Source organism: Cornus florida, unplaced genomic scaffold (genome assembly GCF_030987335.1).
Source record: "Cornus florida cultivar Cherokee Brave unplaced genomic scaffold, ASM3098733v1 CherokeeBrave_3.0.0_Hap2_Chr01, whole genome shotgun sequence".
Classification (NCBI taxonomy): domain Eukaryota; kingdom Viridiplantae; phylum Streptophyta; class Magnoliopsida; order Cornales; family Cornaceae; genus Cornus; species Cornus florida.
The window spans coordinates 3,180,188-3,203,894 of NW_026775571.1; the positions used below are offsets into that span (position 1 = coordinate 3,180,188).

The following is a 23,707-nucleotide window of genomic DNA, read 5'->3' on the forward strand; positions in this document are numbered from 1 at the left end:
TTAAAAGTGATTACTATTTTCTATAGGAGGTTATTTTATCAGATGTCTTGAAATATTTATTAATCTCTTTATAAAAAGTTTTTAAAATTGAAAATACATAAAACTCATTTTCAATTTTATCAACTAATTTATTGGAAGCTTTTGAGTTGGACAAAATTATTGTTGTTAGGTACATAAAAGTGGGTAAGATAACATGGATAACATGTTTTGAAGGTGTTAGAAACTAAATTACCCTTACACTAAGCTTTTTGAAGTTTGAACAAATTCTATAGCATGGATCGTGTTCATTGTTTATTATTTTTTATCTCCCCTAAAATTGGTTTGTTCACGGTTAAAAAGTGATTTTGAATATAAAAAATCAATAATGCCCGATTTGTTATAATTTCAAAAGAGATAAGTGTAATTTTTTAATTTTCAAAAAGTATATATCAACGTAATTTACCCGAAACATATTAATACGGAGGATTTAAAAAGAAAAAAATTGAGTTTGCTAAGACTTTGTGTGATGACAGGTAAGATGGGTTGTAATTGTACACGGTGCAGTGTTTGAATGGTATGTGGATGTTGCCACGTTGGTCACATGCTAGTAGTCCTGTGCCGTGTGGGCAATCCGGCAGAGTCCACAAGCGAATCCTAATAATTTTCATCCTTTTTTTTTAGTTTGAGTGGGTCATACATTGACAAAAAGTGGGTCACTTCTATATATATATATATATATATATATATGCACACAATCTACAGATTTATATATCTGACCTGTGCTTCTTCTTCTTCTGTTATCTCAGGCGATAGTTTCAATAACTATCTCATCAACAGTTGTAAAAGCTGGTTAGTTTAAAAGGATAATAAACTAGAGTCATTTTGTTAATAAACTTCTAGCAACACACTGACCAAGAGGAGAGAGTTTTAGAGAGAGAAAGTGTTGGTTTCTGGTTTTGTTTGGTTGTTTGATTGGAGAGGGTGAGGGAGAGGAAGAGAAAGAGAAAGGAAAGAAGAAGACGGAGGGGAAGGGAATGCAATTGGGGAAGTACGAGATCGGAAGGACACTGGGAGAAGGAAATTTCGGCAAGGTCAAGTACGCTAAGAACCTAGATTCAGGCCAATCATTCGCTGTTAAAATCTTGGAAAAGAACAGAATTCTTGATCTCAACATCACCGATCAGGTCACCATTCTCACCATCTATATATATTTATATATATACATATGTATCTATGTATGTATGTTTATATATTGATCGACATTAATCTTCATCTTCATCAAAACTTCCTGATCTTCTAATTCTTACATTAAATTTACCCGTTCCTTTTCCATACAAGTATGTGTTTATGTAATTATGGATTTAATTATGAATTTTTCTAGGGTTTTTTGGGACTTCTTTGAAGGTGAATTTGCTAATGATTTCCAACTTTAGATAAAGCTGATTAGTAATTAATTGTTGATTACCTCTGTTTTGTATGATAGTGATTAGTTTTGTAGTACTCCCACCTTTTCCTTCTTTTCAGATTAATGTGTGTATGTGTGTATATATATATATATATATAATTTGTATCTTTTAGTCCTACCTTGAACTCGGTGGATATATTTTGAATGGAGATTGCAGATTAAGAGAGAGATTAGCACATTGAAGCTCCTCAAACATCCAAACGTCGTCAGATTAAATGAGGTACGCAGTCGCATTCCCAATTTCAAATTTGTATCCTCCTTTCTACAATTTTGTCAAAAAAAAAAAAAGCCAGGAATTGGAATTTCCGTGTATATAGGCCTCCGCTTATCTGGTTTAATTAATTAATTTTTTTTTTTTTTTTTTGAGTTGATCATTTTTCAATCAGGAAGTCATAATTTAAAATGAGTCATTGATATATATAATCCACTTAGGAAAAATAAATATATATATAATCCATTTGTATCACCTTTTGTCATCCTATCATATCTAATTCATATATAATCATTCTATTTCCGAAAGTTTTGCATAAGTTTAAAAATATTTTCCTTCCATAATATCTGCACTCATCCGGATTTCTTGCCTGACAACTTTTAACAATCATTGCCTCTCATATATGTGTTGGATTCATTGTCACGCAGAATAAAAAAATGTTCTTTATAAAAAAAGTTAATATTATACATATTTAAATACTCCGTACATATATATATGAGATAGAAAACATGCATAGTTAGTTGTTGGGAAATTTGAAAAAAAAAAAAAATAGGGTTGTAAGGAAATTTAACTTTTTGATATATATTAGGACATGCATCTGATTTTCTTTTATCAACTTGAGCAGTGAATTGACCAACATTTTTTTTATTTTCTCTTTGGGTTAAACTATTTTTATTAGTGCATTAATTTTATACTCAGAAACAAGACAAATAGAGACCTCAAAATAAAAATTATGCCCAATTTTATACTTGATAATGACAGCATTCATTCTTAGCTTGAATTACACCAGACGCGAATATATTCAAGACGTGGTTGGCCAGTCCAGCTAATAGCAATTAATAAGTGGTGAAACTACATTTTACCCCCACTCCATGACACAGACTCCCATGCATGTGTAGCTCGTGTGTGTGGGACCCGGTGATTGGCCAACAATAAAAAATAGTGTGAGCAGGGGCCCCACATAGGACATATTGTTAAAACAAGGTGCTACAAACCTTGATATTGATATTGTGCACCTGATTTGTGGCAAAATCTTGATATTGTGCACCTCAGACATTTTCATACCTTTTGAAAGTTGGAACATATGTATCTACCAAATTCATCTATAAATTAATAGAGATGCAAATATCACATCTGCTGAAAAATGTTAACTTTACTGTATTATCCATCTATTTCAATGAATTAGCGGTATTCTCTCTTGTCATTTCTATTAATTCAACTTGCGACTTGTCACATACAAATGGAACCATTTTACCTTTTTCAACTCTTTTTAATATGGATAATAATAATGCTATTAGGTCATGAAGCCTTCTTATCATTTGATCTTATCCAATGCATCTAAGAAATAGAAATCCTTCATATGACCTCCCGGTTAGATTATTTGGTCTAAGAATTATTATTCTTTTACGTAATATAATATTTGCCAAAAGCTGTAGCATTATAATATTTTCTTCCCTCTCAAAGTCTACGATTAGGGTTCAAGTATCTGTAGAGGTAAAAGTGGGTGAGTGTGTTGATTTTCGTTGGGATTACAAGAATAATAATAAATATTTATCCACTCAAATTACTGGAGAATATGCTTTCTTGATGTTTTTTCTAGTATAAACACATTAACTACCGATATGGCTTGTGTGAATAGGGGTGAGAGAACCAATTGGACCTGAAATATTAATTATATTGATCTGTGGTGTTAAAATGAAGTTGTAATGAAATTTTTCTACAAAGCCCCATTTGCTCATGCAAAATACACTCCATAGTTTTTTTTTTTTTTTTTTTTTTTTTTTTTTTTTTTTGCATTAGTGCTGCAGCTTTATGCAAAAATGAAAATATGTGTAAGTTGAATATTGTTAGTATGTGCTGATATTGTTCTGATTATGCTTTCCTTTGTTATTGTTGAATAAGCAGGTCTTGGCAAGCAAAACTAAGATTTACATGGTCCTAGAATATGTGATTGGCGGTGAACTGTTCGACAGAATTGTAAGGAGTTCTTCCAATTGTATAAAAAATTTCCAATGGAAAATCTTTTGGTTTTAGCTCAATTCTTGGATATGACATTTTTATTCTGCTCATGTTTTTATAGGCATCCAAAGGAAAACTCTCTGAGGCTCGAGGCAGGAAGCTCTTCCAACAGTTAATTGATGGAGTTAGTTACTGCCACAACAAGGGCGTTTATCACCGGGATCTCAAGGTTTGCTTCTTGCCTTCCCTACAAGAACATTTATTTTGTTATATTTTTTACTCTAATTCTTCTGTGTATTTCTAATGCAGCTGGAGAACGTCCTCGTTGATGCAAAAGGAAACATAAAGATATCTGATTTTGGCCTCAGTGCATTACCCCAGCATTTTAGGGTATGATTTCAATAAAAGAAGCATTTCATGACGATGGCTTATTCTTCTGATTTAGTTACTTATCTCTACTTTAAATTCGGAAAATTAGGATGATGGGTTACTGCATACCACCTGTGGAAGTCCAAACTATGTTGCTCCTGAGATTCTTAACAATAGGGGATACGATGGTGCCACCTCAGATACTTGGTCGTGTGGCGTCATCTTGTATGTAATTCTCACAGGATATCTACCATTTGACGATAGAAATCTTGCAGTTCTCTATCAAAAGGTACATTAATAAAGCTCTTTATATGTGTGTGTGTGTGTTTTCTACTCATATATACCGCGCATTTTTATAACTTGGAATTTCATGAACTTTCAGTCTCTAACCCTCTCGAGGCATTTCAGATTTTCAAGGGGGATGTTCAGATACCAAAATGGCTAACCCCAGGAGCACAAAACTTAATAAGGAGAATTCTTGATCCCAACCCTGTTACAAGGATAACAATGGCAGAGATCAAAGCAGACGAATGGTTCAAGCAAGACTATATTCCTGCCAACCCTGATGATGACGAAGAAGATATATACGTAGATGATGAAGTTTTGTCGATACATGAGATGGTATGAACTTGGATAGCTTGGTTGTTTTTGTCCCTTGCTGGTTTTATTCATTTAATGATTTTGTGCCAAAGCTGATGCAATTTATTTCACTGTTGTAGGCATCAGAAGCAGAAAAAAATTCAAAATCACCAACACTCATCAATGCCTTTCAGCTGATTGGAATGTCTTCATTCCTAGATCTGTCTGGTTTCTTTGAGAAAGAGGTAAAAACCAAAGTAAAAAAATAATTATATTTATAATATTATGTCTTTCTGCGTAATTTTTGTTGTTCAATAGTGAAGTTTACAAATTCTATAAGCAATTTGATTGTGAAGTTTGCGCATTTGTTTGTGTTATTTTAGGATATTTCGGAGAGGAAGATGAGATTTACATCCAACCATTCCTCAAAAGAATTGCTTGAGAGGATTGAGAATATTGTAACTCGGATGGGATTTCAAGTCCAGAGGAAAAATAGAAGGGTATATATATATTTTTCAAACAGAACACTGTTTAAGAAATTGATCCTCATTCCCTCCACATGCCAGAGTTTGATCACAAAATCTGATATTTTTCACGAACCCTGCTTTTAAAAATAAAATAAAATGAAATGATTTACACGTTCTGTCAATGATCTTTCTCAATCAAGAAAATGATGCCAAGAATTTAGGCCATGGTACTAAAAAGATAACATTTGTGTCCATCTTTGCAGCTTAAGGTGATGAAAGAGCACAAAGGTCAGAAAAGCCTGGGGACTCTTTCCGTTGCAGCAGAAGTAAGCAATTTTTAAAATTGGGACAAGTTGTTATAGGAGAACTACACACACATCCATACTATATACTTCAATGCATGCCGATTTCCAATCATCTAAACCTTCTAATTTATATTTCTAATTTGTATGGATAATTGTGGCAGGTGTTTGAGATAAGCAAATCATTGTTTGTTGTTGAATTAAGAAAATCATATGGAGATTCTACAGTTTATAGACAGGTTTCCCTCTCTCTCTCTCTCTCTCTCTCTCTCTGTCTCTCTCTCGCTACGGAGCCCCAACGTATATTTCTAACATGTATACAAATATATTGTTTCTGCAGTTATGTACAAAGCTAGCAAATGATCTGGGTGTCTCAACAAGTCAAGAACAGCTGTTGAGCATGGAAGCTCGAGTATCCAGAGACAGTTAGACTAGAAACAGCAACATAAATAAGCCTCGTAGAGAATCTGTAAAAAAGATCCATAGGTAGAAATTTAGTTGTTTTTTTTATTTATTTACTTTTGGGTTGGCAATTCATTGTTTCATCTCAGACATAACTAGTCTGTTTGTATACCTAAAATGGGACACATTCTTTGTTCAAGGTGCAGAGATGACTATCGGCTGAACTGTTTCTCTCAGCAGTGACCACACAAGTCTTAGACCACTCGTTAACCACCATCCTCGACTTGTTTCAAATGCAATGAGTTGTTCATGAATGGTTCGAGCTCGACTCATTTGAATTCGAGCTCAATTTGTTTAGTAAACGAAACAGTATTGGACTTGGTTGTTCATGAATGTAGGCTCGTGTAGGCTTATAAATATACATTCATAAACACAAGCTTCATATGTTCATGAACATGTGTTGATGAACATAGACTTGTATAGCCCCAGCTAATTCCAAACTTTTCAAAATAATTAATGACGAGCTGAGCACGTGCTCATCTTTTCAAGTTTGTAATGAAGTCCAGCTGAGCCCACATATTTTTTCATACATACATCCATGGAGAGAAATGGAATTGTATGAATGTGTTTGTCAAAATTTTTGTGCTGCCACATTTAAGTACGCTTGTATTGAAGCACACATCAAAACACAAAAACATATTTGGTTCAACTTGTGAAGAAGCCATCTTGACCATGCATACCTAAACTGTTTGCATGATAATCATGCAAAGATGGAAAATAGAAATAACATTTCCTTAGGCTTAGTTTGGTTAGGTGGAAACAGAAGGAAAGGAATTGGAATTTTTACCTCTGCTACCACCTTTGAAACTTCTTACTTACATCAACCGTATCTCTTAACAGTGGTTTTTACGAGGACAAAGTTGCAAGCAAAGGCTCCAACAATATTTATGGCCTCAGAGATGACAGATCTGCTCAAAATTGCACTAATTGCACACACGAGTCTATCAAGGAAGCCTTCCAATACTGCCCACAAAACAATTAGCGTCACGGATTAATTCAGATGGTGTTTCATGCGCTATTCAGAGAAAGATGGGTGGGCTGACATTGATGAAATGAAAAAAATCCGTGAAATAGTAGAAAAAAAATTAACCACCAGCAGTAACACATTCCCATCGGAAGAGGCATGAAAATTTCCATCATTCATCCAAACATATGCCAAGAAATATGACAAACTAACAACTAATATTTACATACCCAATAGAATGTTTCACCATGATATCGTGCAACATAATAACTTGGCTCATATGTGGCATTCGTCTAGTCGATTTTTGTGCAGCAGAAATGCAGGATTAACCCAAGCTCCACAGTTGCATTTGAAGGAACCTAAGCGAGCTTTGCACCCCATGCACTGAAGCTTATCTCCCACACAGCCTTCTTGTACTGTCAATTCACAACACCGATTACATAAGCATTCTGTATGCAACAATTGTGGGTCCCATATTCAACTTATTTGCTGGTACTGTCACCAACAATGTCAACTAAATCAAAACCAACACACTCTAAACTCTTCTTCTTCTCGTCCCACTTAGACATCGACTTCAACTCCATATACTGAATCACATGTGGTGCATTTTTCACAATGTTCTTTACTGTAATATCCTTCCCCCAAGGCAATGATTCAATTTGGCAACAAATACGAACACTGCAGCAACCATTAGAAGTGGTTTCCGCCCTCTTCGCTAAAAACTGCACTTAAAATATCCCCCGTTTTTTCATTCTCTCCACCTTATCATTCAAAAGAACACTAAACCTAGGGCAAGTACGAATTGCCCGTTTTAATTGAACTCACGATATCAAACTCCGGCAACTTCAATCCATGATTGTTAACAACCTGAGCAACCCATTCAACCAAGCTCATGAACATCACACCCATTCTATAAGCCTTTTGGCTTCGGATATTTTCTTCCCTTTGTAATGACATACACTGCCAGACCTGACAAAACCTACTCAGTACCAGCCGGGGCATTGATAATGTCAAAATGGGCTTGGAAATTGTCAAATTCTTGAATGATACAGCACGAGAAGCAGACCAAATTGCCCGTAACAACGTCGGGGACTAGATTCCTCTCTTTGCAGCTCTTTTAGGTGCGACAACTCTCCATCTCCGTAACAAAATTTTGACCACAATTTATGAGATTATATTTAAGACATGTTTGTTTGACCTGAAAATTTCAGCCCTTGGAGAATATTTCTACAAAAATACATTGTTCTACAACTCTTAGGCTTTCATTTGGATAAACTGGAGAGAAAATAAAGGATTACGAGAGAAAAGAAAAGAAAAGAAAGGAAAGGAAAGGTAAAATTTATATTTCATGTTTGGATAGATAGAAAAGAAAAGAAAGGAATTGATAATATTGTTGTTTGGATAACACGGAGAAAAAAGAAAGGAATTGACAATAATAAAATTACTATTTTACCCTTTTTGTTAGGGTTAGAAGGCAAAATCATTTTAGCCTCCTCCATCTCCCTATTCTCGATCTCACAGATCTCATCTCCTCTCTAGGTCAAAACCCATATCGGCTCTCTCTCCCTCTCCAACTGCCAACTACAAAATCTATCAAAATTAGAAAATCAAAACCCACGGCTCTCTCTCTCTACAGATCTGCAAACTACAAAATCTACAAAAAGAGAAGGTCAAAACCCATATCTGCTCTCTCTCTCTCCAACTGCAAACTACAAAATCTACCAAAATCAGGAGACGATCTCTGCAACATCCAGCGAATTTTCAGATGATCTCTGCAAATTCCAACGACTTTTCCGACGATTTCTACAACTCCCGGTGACTTTTCCGAAGGATAGCAACTTCCGGCAACTTTTCAGACGATCTCTGCAACTTCCGGCGAATTTTCAAACAATTTATGTAACTTCCGATGACTTTTCAGACTATTTCTTCAACTTCCGGCGATTTTTCCGTATGGGATACTTTTGTCATTAGCTCCCTTTCTCTCCAAATCTCTCCAAATCTTGTCAATTTTGGAGAGATTTGGTTTTACTGTATTTGAGCGATTTGGAGGGATGGCCTATCCCTCCAAATCCTTCCCAATCCTTTCTTTTCTCTTCTATTCCCTCCATCCAAACACACCTATCCCTATCATTCCCTTTCTTTTCTCTCCAAATCCCTCAATCCAAACGAGCCCTTAGGACTTGAAGGGGTGAGAGTATATTATAAAAGGAGCAACAATGACTATATAAGAGGAGTGACATGTGCACCTTTATAGTGTTCCGATTCCCAATCCCTCTTTTCCTGCTAAGCCAAATATTAGAATCAGATCCTAGGGTTTTTCATAACCATGATGAGAGAAACATGAAACCCTAGTGTGGAGGGAAAAATTTCCCTCCAATAAGAATGAAACACGTCACCATTATACAAATCTGCATTTAGGAGATCTCAGAAGCCCATCCGGATCAAACCCAAGCTACGCTGTGCTTTAACCTATTATCATTTATGTTGGGCCTCTAAAACCAGGCAAGAGTATCGATCAACCCAACATCACCGCTGTTGAAGTTTTGGTCCATTAGTCAAGTTACTTACACCAAACCACATCCGGCCCAAGTATAATTAAATATGGCTCAGTCCTATTAAGCAAATGAGTCAACTCAGAAGGAAAGTCTTTATACAAAGCAAGTCCTACGTAGGAAATATCAGACAATGGAAAGAATTCTATTTGTAAAGAAATTCATGTAAGGGAAGAATTGGAGGACAAGCAACGCGAGTCCTACTATAATTCTACCAACTTTTGTGTATAAATAGAGGCCTAGACTTCCAATAAAGGGGCGAGCAATTCAATTCTTCTATAGACACTATTCTTGTTTATTTTTATTATTTGTTGAGTGCGTTGTATTATTTTCTCTCAATCATAATAGGTTGAGCGGAATTTTGCACCTACACTTTGGCGCCGTCTGTTGGAACGTGTGCAAATATATTCCCACTCTTGTTTCACAGGTGAATCCTGCAACTACCATCTAGAATGTCGAACCGAGGATCTTCAACGGATCAACAGACAGAGTTGATGCAGAAGATGCGTAAAGAGTTTCTACACCAGTTTGACGTACTTCGTCAGGCAAACGAAGCAAGCGTGGCTCAGATCGCCTTGCTTCAACAGCAGAATAACACTCTGCAAAAGGCGATGGCTCAGTTGGCACCATCGCCACCAATGGGTGACACAGCAACGCCCCCTAATCATAATATTCCTCCGATTACCGGGCTTCCACCTAATGGGGCATGGCCCAATGAGGCTCAGCCAAATGAGGTTCAGCAACAACAGAGGGCAAGATCCGAGGCTGTGGCTAGTCGAATCCAGCCATAAGCTCATAGGGTGGTCTAATGGAATTCCAGATGGTATAGGTGTTAAGGATGCCTTTGATGAGAAAAGACTCCTGAAGATTCAGACACCTGCTGAGATGGATAGAGAACACAAAAATTCCTTGGTCAAAACTTATTTCACTGATGATGTGTATCTGGTTAAGAGGCCCAAAAAATTTACCATGCCTTCTTTCACCCAGTTTGATGGAACGGGAGATCCTTCTCGACACCTAGATCATTACGCTCAAAAGATGGCTTTGGATGATCGTAATGACCCTTGGATGGGCAGAGTTTTTCCTACCAGCTTGACAGGAGCAACACTAGAGTGGTTCAGGAATGGACCGCATAAGTCCATCCCAGATTACGTAACTCTGTGCACCATGTTCCTAGCACAGTATTACAGAAATAAGAAGCAAAAGAAGAGTATTACCAGCCTCTTCACCGTAAGGCAAAAGAATGGGGAAACATTACAGGATTTCTTATCAAGATTCAACATGGACGCCTCAGAAATAGCAAATTGTCATCCCGCGATTGCTATAGAGACATTTAAACTTGCGATGATTCAAGGGACGAAGTTCCACACTTCCTTGATCAAATATTCTCCTCCCGACATACAGACTCTCAATGTCAGGGCCCAGATCTACATTCGGCTCGAGGAAAATATAGCCTACTGAGCACAGCACGCCACCCTCGTGACAGTGGAGAACAAGCCTCGAGAAAGAATTCCAAATTCAAAGATTCAGAAAAGTCAACGTACCTCAACGCCGATCACCCAGGCACCTGAGAAGAGGTAAAGGGTAGAGGAAGGGTTTACACCTCTCCGAACTACCTTGGTTTGGCTCTTCCAAGAGAATAAGATGAAGTTCACAACCCAGCAGCCAATAAAGCAACCCCTGGAGCAAAGGGACAAAAGCAAGCATTGCGCTTATCATCGAGATTATGGGCATTCAACCAATGATTGCAGATCCCTTAGGTGACAGGTGGAGAATATGATCGCTAGAGGTGAGTTGGCGGACTACCTCATGACAAAGGAGTATGCAAAGCCCCGCGAGGTCTATCCTCACAAGGTAGAAGGTACGCAAGTAAAAGTCATTTATGTAATACATGGCAGGTCTGAAGATGATCAAGAGTCCGAGGGGGTATACAGATCTAGATTGAGGGCAGCCCACAAGCTCAGGAAGATATCCTCTATCAATGCTATCGCTTCGGGTAGCATCAGTATTGGATTCGGAGATGGCAACCTATCCAGAGTTCAACTCCCCCACGAGGATCCATTGGTCATCAGTCTTTTAGTGGCCAACTGTATGATTAAGAGGGTTTTGTTAGATCCAGGAAGTAGCGCCAACATCATCACAAAGACGGTCTTTGAGTAGCTAGAGATCCCGTCATCATCTATTCGACCTACCTCCAGCCCGTTGATGGGATTCGATAGCACAAGAGTAGATCCCCTTAGAGTAATAGACTTGTCCGTAACTACGGCGAAGAGGACTCTAAAGGAGAACTTTGTTTTAACAGAGATCCATCCTTCTTATAATCTCATCATGGGAAGAGGCTAGATACACCGGATGAGAGGAGTTCCGTCCACCCTTCACCAGGTGATGCGGTGCTTATCTCCGGATGGGAAAGAAGTGATTAATCTATGGGGAGATTAAGTCGCTGCGAAGGAATGCTATATGTTGACACAAGCTGAAGTAAAAAAGGTGTCCACTCAGCAGCAACCAGGTGTGGCTTCCAAAAATATACCCAAATAGCAATTACAGAGCCCTCTGTCCAAGTATCTTAAGGTAGAGGAGGAAGAAGAAATTGCGAAGCCCATCGAGGAGACCCTTGAAGCTGTGGAAGTTATCCTCGGCGACCCTCAGAAGGTCACTTATTTAGGCTCTTCCTCCACGTCTGAAGAAAAAGAGGCGTTAATTGATGTTGTTCGGAGCAATGCAGATGCTTTTGCATGGGATCACTCGGACATGGTAGGAATCGACCCTTTAGTTTCCTGCCATAGCTCGAAGGTGGATCCGGAGTTCAAACCGGTTAAGCAGAAACACCGAAGGTTTGCCCCCGAGCGCAATCGCATTATAGCTAAGGAAGTGAACAAGTTGTTGCAAGCATGTTTCATTCGAGAAGTGCAATATCCACAGTTGCTGTTAAACGTAGTGGTCGTATAAAAGAAGAAAGGAAAGTGGAGGGTTTGTGTAGGCTATACCAACCTTAACAAGGCCTGCCCTAAAGATAGCTTCCCTCTGCCCAAGATAGATCAGATAGTTGATGCTACCACCGGCTACGAGAGGCTAACATTCCTTGATGCATACTTGGGATACAATCAAATTCCTATGAACCCTGAAGATGAAGAAAAAAATGGCTTTCATTACAGAAAAGGGGACTTATTGTTACAGGGTATGCCCTTCGGACTGAAGAACGCTGGGGCTACTTATCAACGTCTTATCAATAAGATCTTTGACAATTTGTTGGGAAAGACAGTTGAAGCATATATAGATGACATGGTGGTCAAAAGTGTGAAGAAGGAAGACCATCCGAGGCACTTCCAGGAAGTTTTTGATACCTTGAAGAAGTACAACATGAAGCTGAACCCATCCAAGTGCTCCTTTGCGGTATCATCAGGTCAATTCCTCGATCACATAGTGAATAAAAAAAGGGATAGAGGTAAGTTCGGCTCAGGCTAAGGCCCTCATCCAGAATCAGGAACCAAAAAATCGTAAGGAGGTACAAGTTCTTACCGGTCGGATCGCAGCCCACAGCCGGTTTATATCCCGATTATCTAGTAAGTGCAAACCATTCTTCGATGCTATAAGATTTAAGAATAAAGATATATGGGGGGCCAAACAGTAGGAGGCCCTCAATCAGTTGAAAGGTTATATGGCCGAACCACCAATTCTATCCGCTCCAAAACCCGGGGAGGTTCTTATTATGTATTTGGCAATTTCTGGTATAGCGACAAGTGCAGCATTGATTAGAAAGGAAGGGAAGAGGCAATATCCAGTTTTCTATACAAGTAAGACAATGACGGATGTGGAGACACGGTATAGCAAAGCAGAGAAAATCATCTTAGCCTTGGTCTATGCCAAGAGGAAGCTTTAGCATTATTTTGAATCTCACAGCATTGTGGTACTCACTAACTATCCTATACGGGGTATACTCTCTAAGCCCGATCTATCTGAGAGAATTACCAAATGGGCTATCGAGCTCAGTTCCTTCGACATAACTTATGAGTCGAAGGTGTCGCACAAGGGACAAGCCGTAGCAGACTTTCTTCTAGAATATGAAGACACTCCCGTAGAGCCGGAACCCCCTGACCCACAGTGGGAGCTTCGGGTCGATGGTTCCTTGAATCAAACAAGTGCAGGGGTAGGGGTTGTTATGTCAACACCCGAAGGAACCAAGTTGCAGCAGTCTATTTGCTTGATATTCCCTGCTACAAACAATGAGGCCGAATATGAGGCGTTACTTGCTGGTCTTCGATTGGCTAACAACCTCCAGGTACATTGTTTAAAGGTTTTTAGTGACTCACTGCTTGTTATAAATCAAGTGACAGGTCAGTACCATCCCAAAGAGGAAAGAATAAAGGCATATAAAGAAGCTGTAGAGAATGTTATAGGGGAATTCGATCAAATCGAATTCTGTCAGGTACCTCGTGTTGGGAATGCCGAAACAGATCAATTAGCCACAGCAGCGTCATCCTCAAATGAAGATCTGACTTGGATTGTGCCGATTGACGTTTGGGACGAACCCAGCATTAACCCTCAGCAAGAAGTAATGGTGATTCCAGTTATTCCTCGAGAGCCATGCTGGATTGATCCATTAGAAGTCTACCTCAAGCATGGAATTCTTCCAAACCAGAAGCTTGAAGCACGGAAGTTCTGACTCACCGCAGCTAAATATGCCATCATTAACAATTAGTTATACTGGAAGTCATTTTCGGGTCTTTACCTGAAATGTTTAAGCCCTACTGAGGCTCTTGTGGTGTTGAAACAAATCTATGATGGAGATTGCGGCAACCATTCTGGGGGTAGATCCCTTGCACATAAAGTTCTAACTCAAGGCTACTTCTGGCCGTACTTGGCCCGGAATGCAGAAGAGTATACTCGGAGATGTGACACATGTCAACGCCACGGTCCAATGAAGCATCAACCTGTCGAAGATTTGCATGCAATGGCAAATCCATGGCCATTCGCACAATGGGGGATTGATATGGTGGGCCATTTACCCAAGAGCGTGGAGCAAAAGAAGTACATGCTACTGGCTACAGATTACTTTACAAAATGGGTAGAAGCCGAGGCTTACTCAAGTGTGACCCATGAGCAGGTAAAAAGTTTCCTTTGGAACAACATCATTTGCCAGTTTGGGGTCCCAAAAGTCATTATGATGGACAATGGTAAGAACCTCGACAATAAAAGTACAAGAAAATTCTTCGCTCAGCATGGAATTATACAAAAACTAGCTGCAGTCAGTCATCCACAAGGGAATGGACAGGCTGAAATAACTAACCGAACCATTTTCAGTTGTTTAAAGAAGAAGCTGGAGAAACTCAAAACAAAATGGTACGAGAATCTCCCTCAGGTGCTTTGGGCGTACCGAACCACTCCACGGCGGCCCACGGGGGAAAGTCCCTTTGCCATGGCTTATGGATCCGAAGCTGTGATCCCAACCGAAGCGGCAGTTCCAACCCTTCGGACATTCTTGTTGCTTGAAGGAAACAATAGTCAGCAGCTCAATATAGTCTCGATTTCCTGGATGAAAAAAGGGATGCCGCAGCAATTAGGATTACTTCATATCATCAACAGCTGTGCAACAATTATAACAAACGCGTCAGGTTCAGGAGCTTTGTGGTAGGCGATTGGGTTCTGAAGTAAAAGACAGCTCATGTAAAGAAACTGGAACCTAATTGGACCGGACCCTACAGGGTTACAGAAGTAGTGGGGAAGGGAGCATATCGTTTGGCCGAAGCTGACGGACGTCCCATTGCGCGTCCTTGGAATGCAATACACCTTAAAAGGTATTTCTATTAGATAAGTTTGTCAATTTTGTTACGAATTCTTCACAAATAAGGCTGCGTATGCTTACAGTCAGCCAAGCTTTTCTTTATTTTGCTTCTATCATATTCAGTACAATTTTACTCCATTTGTTTCTTTCCATAAAAATGGGGGCCATACCACTCTATGATTATGCGACTTTGCGTCACATTATGCAATTTTTATACAAAGAAATTTTTATGTTAGAAGCAAGTTATTAAAATAAAAAAAATAAAAAAAAACCATGAGTTATGGCCTATGGAGGGCCCACTGGTATTAAAGGCTGTCGAGCTCAATGCCAGAGGCTTTCCTTACACCAACCTTTTTGACAAAATTTAGTTTATGTCCCACATCGGATAGAAATATAAAAGAAATGTGGTTAATATATACGTAGTCCATTACATTTGGTTGCCAAGAAGGGAGTATCAATGGAGGAAAGTCTCCAAAGTAAACAGATAGGAAACTTCCCAGCCACTGTTACTCGCTTTCTTAGCCTCCTATCATTTTTGAGTCCTCGGCCTCATGATAAGTTGTTTAAAAAATAAATAAATAAATAAATAAATAAAAGGAAAAGAATATACATATGCAAACCTCCCCTCAGGCTCAGCGCCGGGGAGTAATTTATTCGTCTCGGACCCTAAGTGTCCGGCTCATCGAACCTTCTTTCAGGCTCAGCGCTGGGGAGTAATTTATTCGCCTCGGACCCTAAGTGTCCGGCTTGGTAAACCTCCCTTTAGGCTCAGCGCCAGGGACTAATTTATTTGCCTCGGACCCTAAGTGTCCGGCTCGGCAAACCTCCCTTCAGGCTCAGCGCCGGGGACTAATTTATTCGCCTCGGACCCTAAGTGTCCGGCTCGGCAAACCTCCCTTCAGGCTCAGCGCCGGGGAGTAATTCATTCACCTCGGACCCTAAGTGTCCGGCTCATCAAACCTCCCCTCAGGCTCAGCGCTGGGGAGTAATTCATTTGCCTCAGACCCTAAGTGTCCGGCTCGGCAAACCTCCCCTCAGGCTCAGTGCCGTGGAGTAATTCATTCGCCTCGGACCCTAAATGTCCGGCTCATCAAACCTCCCCTCAGGCTCAATGCCGGGGAGTAATTTATTCGCCTCAGATCCTAAGTGTCCGGCTCATCAAACCTCCCATCAGGCTCGGCGCCGGGGAGTAATTTATTCGCCTCAGACCCTAAGTGTCCGGCTCATCAAACCTCCCATCAGGCTTGGCGCCGGGGAGTAATTTATTCGCCTCAGACCCTAAGTGTCCGGCTCATCAAACCTCCCATCAGGCTCGGCGCCGGGGAGTAATTTATTCGCCTCAGACCCTAAGTGTCCGGCTCATTAAACCTCCCATCAGGCTCGGCGCTGGGGAGTAATTTATTCACCTCAGACCCTAAGTGTCCGGCTCATCAAACCTCCCCTCAGGCTCCGCACCGGGGATTAATTTATTCGCCTCGGACCCTAAGTGTCCGGGTCATCAAACCTCCCCTCAGGCTCAGCGCCGGGGACTAATTTATTCGCCTCGGACCCTAAGTGTCCGGCACAACAAACCTTACTCTTACGCTCATATTCACTGATTCTAAGTTCGGTAATATAAGCCACGAGATTTTCCCACATCGAAAAACTACAAGAAGAAACAAGTATAAATATACTTGTTTCACACAAATCCACTTCAAGAAGGATTCCCTTGATGGTTAAATCACCAAAGGAAAAAGCAATCATTTATTATCATATAAACCGTTAGAGGAGATCTCTTCTTCACATCTTATTTATTTTGCTTCGGACTAGTACAGATAAGGAACCCTCAGGCAGGATACTTTCCTTAAGGAAAAAAAAAAATCTCATTTAACAAAGTGTGTACAATATCAAAAGCATACAAGCATACTCAGTCGAAGCAAAATAAAAGTGACACAGCTTAAGAAACAAGGTTATATCATTCATTCCCAATGTTGTTTCATTACAAAATAAAAAATAAAAAAATAAAGAGTTACTTTATCCTACTTCCTCTTCGTATCAAACAGGGTAGATTCAAAAGCATCTACCACAGCTGGACTTACAGGTGGGATTTGATGGGCCAGTTGCATGAGTGGAGATACTTGGAGCTGAAGGGACCTCAGGATGAGTTTTCACCATCTCGGCGAAAAAAACTTTAGCTTCCTGAGCCTTCGGACCTTCATCATAAGGGAAAGACACCCCCATATGAGCATCAAAAGCCTTGGGATCTGTTGTTTTCTCCCCTGAACCCTGATTGAAGCCGGACCTGAAAGCCTTGGCGCTAGATAAGCGCACCAAACTGGAGTAACGACCTTGCATCTGCCTCCCTGCAATGATGCAGGTGCTAAGGGCATCATTCAAACGCTGGACTTCAGCCTCTAGCAATTCCACTTTTACATCAGAAGCAGCTAGACATTTCTTATAAATATCCTTAGCCTCATATGCAATTCGTGCACTTGCAATGGCATGGGATGCCTTCTTATCAGAATTGCTGAGGTCTTTCTCCAGCTTCTGAATGGAGAGAGATTGAGCCTCAGCAGTGGCACAAAGAGCCACGGTATGATACAGGCCATGCGTTATCAAGATAGAGACAACAACAATGTAAGAAAATTTGTGAGATAATTATGACAATGGAAAAGAAGGAAGGAGCAAACCTCTATGGCTCGAACAGGGGCATATGGGAGTAGTTGTTCTAATCCCATTCTACCAATAATTTCTTCATCCTTGGGGAGCCACATTCCTCGAGCAACAGCCAATGCTGCAGATGGATCAGTGATCATAGAATCACCAACATGGAGGATGGACTTATCAGCCCTCGAGAAAGAAGGAGTCCAAGGTGCCCCAGCCTCAGCAAGGACGTAAGCGCTGACCTCATCTTCAGGATTAATCTCTTTAGCTTTCTTCCCTTTGTTTTTTGGGTTGGAAGCAACCTTGGGTTTCGTGGTTGAAGAAGAATTCAGCCTCGCCTTTTTGTTCAAAGGGACTTCGTCAATCTCCTTCTCTTGCTCATTTGAGCGTAATATAGTCAATGGGGCACTCTCTGTAGCCTTCTTCTTCAAGGCTTCAGCCCTTTGTTTTTCCTCCTCAGTCATGGGGAAGCTGTCAAATGATGGAAGTGAAAAGTCCATGAGATCAGCGGTTACAACTCTGGAAGCAACTGTTTTGAGATTTGCAGAGGTAAGCAAGTCCTCAACCGAAGGAGGGTCTCTCCAAACCTGCCCTTCAAGGAAGGAAAGCCTCTTTTTGGCGGCAGAAGAAGGAAATGTGTAATACCCCTAATTTTAAAAGGATAGTCTCGGTATTTATTTATTATTTTTATTGTATTTTTGCATGATTATTTGGTTTAATTATTTTATTTAATTGTTTACCTGTGTGACGTGTATTTAATTGGTATCTATTTATTTGTTTAAATTGCATTCTATTTATTTAATTGATTATTAAAGGTTTTAATTTAGGAAGTAATTTATGAAGTATTTTAATTAACGATTTTTCAAAATTGAGGGTTTAGTTTCTTTAGCCGACACAGGATTTAATTAAGTTCTATGGGCTGGTTAGGATTTAGTTAGGGCTCTAATTAATGTAGGGTTTGGGTACAACTCTATAAATATATGGGTATACGTCTGCCGAGGGTTTTTAAAACCCTATTCACCATATTCCCGTATACAGTAAAGAGAGAAGTTGAGAGAACAGAGCGTCGTAACGGTCTGTCAAGGAGAATAACAGAGAGGACCAAGGGAGGTGTTTGGTGGATTAGATCAGAACCAGAGGAGGCTAGAAGGTAGTCAGTGGTTGCTGGAAAGCTTAGAACAACGGCGTCAAGGTTCTGTTTATAAAACTGTACAGGCAAGTTCTTCTCTTTCTCCTTCCCTTTGGATTGTGTTCTGTGCACCTAGACAGTCTCTAGGAGATTAATTGGCCTTAAACTGAACCATGCATGTTTGATATATGATTTGCTTGATCGTTTTATCTGTGCAAAATTTATTTACAAAATAATTATAGCGCGTATGTTTTCTTGACTCTGTTTTGGCATAACGTCCCACCGTTCTAATTTTTATTTCGAATCTTACTGAAATCAATCAAGGTCTGACTGGATACTAGACGTAAATTAAGACTTCAAATTTAAATTGGAGAAAGAACAGAGGGGTTGGGATAAAACTGATCTTGTAATTTAGTTTCAGTGCCGTTCTTCAACAACGCTAGTTTAAATGGCCTGCTTAAACTCTGTAATTGCTTTCAAAACTATTGTAAACAATCTTAGGGAATGCTTCTAGACTAAATTACGAGTCCTAAGATTAGTTCAGAGACTAACAGAGGGTTAGGAATAAGCCGGAGAAGGAGCACAAGAGCTGAAACGACGCACCGGGGACGAAGACTCTCAGAGGAAGTGAGAGCCGGCTCCATGGAAGTGGGAGCCGGCTCCCACAACAAAGTGGAGCCGGCTCTAGGGAGTCCTAGAGCCGGCTCTAGGCTGGAAAAGAGCCTGCTCCAAATTCTGGAGCAGGCTCCCTTGGTATTTTTGAGTTATTTTACGTTTTTTTTTAATTTTCTACATACTATGTTCACTGTTGGAGCATGGAGACTGTTTGAATGAATTTGGAACTTTACAGAGGGATCACGGAATGAATTTTGAGTGTTAGTAGGACCCTAAATTGAGTAAAGTTTAATTCTAAGTTGTCGGGACAAACAGTGTAAAAATTAAGGCACTTAACAAATGGACTTGAATTAATTGTTGAATTAAAATTCAGCAATTTGATGGAACATAATGTGTTTATAAAACTTGTTTTAGAATGCATTCAAGTGCATGATAGGGTCATTTAATTATTAATTTTGATCTATGCATGCTTAGGAGGCTAGTTGCGAAATTATTAAATTGTTTACTGCAACTATATGGCTAATGCTTGGATTTAAACTGCTGAAATATTTAAACAATCTTCTGAATTATTTTAGCAATAATAATAGGATTATTTAACCTATTCACATGCATCATGGAGTCCCTGACATATTAAATTTGGTCTATGCATGCTCTGGATGTTAGTTGTTGATTGGTTAAAATTGTCTCCTGCAACTATATGGCTAAATGCTTGGATTTACATTGCTGAAGATTTAAATAGTTTTCTGCAATTGTTTGGAAGGTAGTTTTTGGTCTGTAAATTATTGAACTGTTATATATGTTGTAATTTACATGGATATGGAGGATGGTATGTACCGGTATGGGACGGTGGCATACTAGGGACGGTTTAGCTCAAAACGCATAAACCTAACCTAATGGATTAATGGAATGGATTGAAAGATATCGAATCCTAATTGTGACTAAGTCAGATCAGCTGTAAACAAGTTGGATGACTTCCTGGATTAACGGATGGTAGTTAATTCATATCAACTGAATAAGTTGAATGACTAACTAGTTGGTTTATTGTATGACAGTTTAATAAATAGTTGAACTGCATACCCTGGATTTGGACAGACTTTAAATATATGGTTATGGTACCACGAGTTGAGCTTGAGTCTCAGACTCGTTGGTTAGGGTGCGTATATGCGGTGGATGCGTAGCTGGTTATAATAGGTTGAGGTGTACCCTGTTAGGTCTAGGTACTCATGCCCACCTTTGGGTGCGTATTCGCATGTTGCCTTCTATTCAGGTTGAGACCCCTATTATAGACTGGTGAATGTCCCTTAGTGTGGATATATTTATACGTATGGACTAGATAGATATTGTGAGGTGTCTACGGTGTATCTGCGTATCGGGTCACTGTATGGATTGCAGTTAGATTAGAACTTGCTCGTGGGTCTGACCCACTCCTTTATTATTCTTTTCAGGTACAGGACGGTTCCAGCCTTAGAGCTTGATCGTGCTTGTCGAGGACAGTCTCACCTTCATCTGATTACGTAGGACTTCTCTCGATATTTCTAGCATTATCTATTTTCAGTTTTCAGTTTCAATTGAACTTTTGGTTAGGGTTCCATCAGTGGATTCTCAAGTTGTAACCTTGAAGTTTTGGAGGATTGGATTTTAAATTTTCAGTTATACATGGAGGATTTTATAATTAATGTTACTTTCAGTTTTATTCCATCACTTTTGTTTCATTTTGTCATCTGTGTTCGCTTTAAAATACTTTAATTGTTTGATATTCCCTCGGGTTTGGGCCTGGGCCTGATCAACCCGTGTCTCGGATCCGAGGGGTATCACAGTTGGTATCAGAGCACTCCAGGTTCAAGTGTCTCTAGGACGTTTCGTATTAAGACTTCCGCGTAGCGTTTTGTTTATATAGAGCTTATGTTTAGGATTCGTTGAATTCTTTTACGGTTCGTTTAAACTCATACTGATGTCTGTCTTTCTATGTTAACAGCATGGTTAACACTGGAAGAGGACAGAACATGAACAGTCGACAGAGGAGAGCGGCACGTAGACAGCAGGAACGTCTACAACGTCGATAAATGGAAGAAGAACAGCAAATGCCAGGGTTTCAGGAGGAGCAGAAAGAAGTTTAACAGACTCAGGGTCAGGACAGAGATTCAGAGATTCCTCCACACCTCAAAGACCTTGTTGCTCGGGCTATGGAGGCTGGGGTAACAGCTGCACTCCGGAACCAGCCACAGGTTCAGCAGGCACCTGTACCAGCACCAGTGGTTCAGACGGATTCTTGGGGAAAGGCAAGAAGCTCTTTCACAAAGGGGAGTCCACCTGTGTTCTCAGGCTCCACCGATGCGAGAGCAGCTCACCAGTGGAAACAAGACATTGAGCGTCATCTTCGTTTGGTTCAGTGCACGGAGGTTCAAAAGCAGATGCTTGCTACTTTCAAGCTAGTTGGGGATGCACTACAGTGGTGGGAGTCAGTTACCACCCCAGAGGAGAGGATGACATTGTCTTATGATGAGTTCAGTGTTCGCTTTGACGAGAAATATTTTCCCTATGCAGTCAGGGCAGCTATGAAGACCGAGTTTCTAAATTTGCAGCAGGGAAACATGACAGTGGCGGAGTATGAGCAGCAGTTCACACGATTGTCTCTCTTTGCACCGAAGGAGGTGGATACAGAGGAGAACAAGCGTAACAGTTTTGTCAAGGGACTGATGTGGTCTATCAAGAGAGCTATTACAGGTAGTCCAGCCTATACTACCTATGCTCAAGTGGTAGACGCCGCTCTACAATGGTATCAGTTGACTGTGAACATCAGACAGGCTCGTGGTGAGAAGCGGGGTGATAAAGACTCTGCTAATCAGTCAGCTGAAAAGGGGAATGGCAATGGTCACCGGCAGAATGACAAAGGCAAGTTCCAAGGGCAACAGCCTTGGAAGAGGCACAAGGGTGGTTCAGATGCTCATCAGAATGGGGCACCTATTCAGAGGCAACAGAATGGAGGACCACAGGCAGGACAGGGTCAGCCACAGGCTAACCGACAGAGAAGGTGTAATACCCCGTAATTTTAAAGAGTGTACTTAAATTAATTTTGTGTTAGGTTAATTAATTTTATTTATTTGTGCATGTAATATTGATTTATGTTCTATATAGTATAATGATTAGTTTTAAAATTTTTATTGGTTATGTTTTAGATTAATTATTATTATTTAATTAAAGTATTTAATTTGTATATAATAATAATAATAATATAATAATAATAATTATAAAATTTTATTAATAATAATAATAGTTATAATAATAATAATAGTATTAAACCAATGTCATGATGAAATTAGAGATTAGGATAGGATTTCATCAATGTTTATAGGTGGAATTGAAGCCATATGGTTGGGAAGGTAGTTAGTAAATGTAAAAATTAGATATTTGTAATATTTATATTATATAATTTGTATATAAATTAGCTAGCCTACCTTAGAAGGAAGGAAAGGGAGTTAAACACAAATTATAAATTCTAGTGAGCCATTGTAAGAGTGTGGAAAGGAAGAGAGAGAAAGAAAGGAGCTTGGACCGGTGTAGGGAATTTACCCGACTACGCGCAATCGGCGGATTTATTTTAAATCCAAAAAGACAAGTTATTATCTATTTTTCCCCTTTGAATTAATAAATTAATTGTTTAGTTTATTGATATTATTTTAGAGCATAGAGACCATGTAAGGAGTTTAATAAATTAGGAATTTTAGTTTATTAAATTTGTGAAATTTTAATTATTTAGGATGGTATATAATTAGTTATTATCCTATGATGTTCAAAATAGCTAAAAATATTTCCTTAAGGCATTAGGAATTTTTTTAGAATTTTTAGGAATTTTCTGGGCTTTTTTGCAATTTCCGGCGACCTTCCGGCGAGTTTTCCGGTCGCCGGCAATGGGGGAGATAACCGGAGTGATCCGGTGTGTTGCGGCGTACTGCAGGTTGGTGTGCGCGCACATCCTGGCCCTTGGGAGTGTTGGATTGATCCGGTGCATCACGGTCCATGTTAGCGCGATACACCCGAATCAATGACCGTTGGATTAGGTGTAAGGTGATAGATAGATCCGGTGTTGCGCGCCTGCAGCAAAGCCCATGCAACCAACGAATCAGGATCCGCCACGTCTGCAGGAGACTTCAACGCGCGCGTGGGAGCGCGTGCGCGCGCGTAGCTGATGCCAGACGCGCGTGGAGGCGCGTGTAAGCGCGTGCGCGTGT

General features: G+C 39.8%; 2 protein-coding genes across 2 annotated transcripts; both read left to right on the forward strand.

Annotated features, from left to right (window-relative positions):
- Window positions 1–755: 755 nt before the first annotated feature.
- Window positions 756–6,289, forward strand: LOC132280003 (CBL-interacting serine/threonine-protein kinase 1-like). The gene is made up of 12 exons (XM_059782132.1): window positions 756–1,163; window positions 1,602–1,664; window positions 3,561–3,632; window positions 3,736–3,843; window positions 3,924–4,004; window positions 4,093–4,272; window positions 4,392–4,604; window positions 4,703–4,807; window positions 4,946–5,062; window positions 5,293–5,355; window positions 5,496–5,570; window positions 5,672–6,289. The coding sequence occupies exons 1-12, from the start codon at window positions 1,014–1,016 to the stop codon at window positions 5,759–5,761; spliced, it is 1,317 nt and encodes a 438-aa protein (XP_059638115.1). The 5' UTR covers window positions 756–1,013; the 3' UTR covers window positions 5,762–6,289.
- A 4,664-nt stretch (window positions 6,290–10,953) lies between these two features.
- On the forward strand, window positions 10,954–14,941 carry LOC132276477 (uncharacterized). The gene is made up of 8 exons (XM_059777949.1): window positions 10,954–11,069; window positions 11,208–11,457; window positions 11,857–12,180; window positions 12,262–12,754; window positions 13,044–13,131; window positions 13,210–13,965; window positions 14,053–14,554; window positions 14,669–14,941. Exons 1-8 carry the CDS (start codon window positions 10,954–10,956, stop codon window positions 14,939–14,941), a joined length of 2,802 nt encoding a protein of 933 aa, XP_059633932.1.
- The last annotated feature ends 8,766 nt before the right edge of the window (window positions 14,942–23,707 follow it).

Bases quoted from the DNA above. Each gene is read 5' to 3' on its own strand.
- LOC132280003 (XM_059782132.1), top strand. From the start codon at position 1,014: ATGCAATTGGGGAAGTACGAGATCGGAAGGACACTGGGAGAAGGAAAT. The intron at 1,164-1,601 runs GTCACCATTCTC...TGGAGATTGCAG, and splicing joins ATCTCAACATCACCGATCAG to ATTAAGAGAGAGATTAGCAC. The intron at 4,273-4,391 runs GTACATTAATAA...GAGGCATTTCAG, and splicing joins TTGCAGTTCTCTATCAAAAG to ATTTTCAAGGGGGATGTTCA.
- LOC132276477 (XM_059777949.1), top strand. From the start codon at position 10,954: ATGAAGTTCACAACCCAGCAGCCAATAAAGCAACCCCTGGAGCAAAGG. The intron at 12,181-12,261 runs GTGAACAAGTTG...GTCGTATAAAAG, and splicing joins ATCGCATTATAGCTAAGGAA to AAGAAAGGAAAGTGGAGGGT. The intron at 13,132-13,209 runs GTATAGCAAAGC...TGAATCTCACAG, and splicing joins ATGACGGATGTGGAGACACG to CATTGTGGTACTCACTAACT.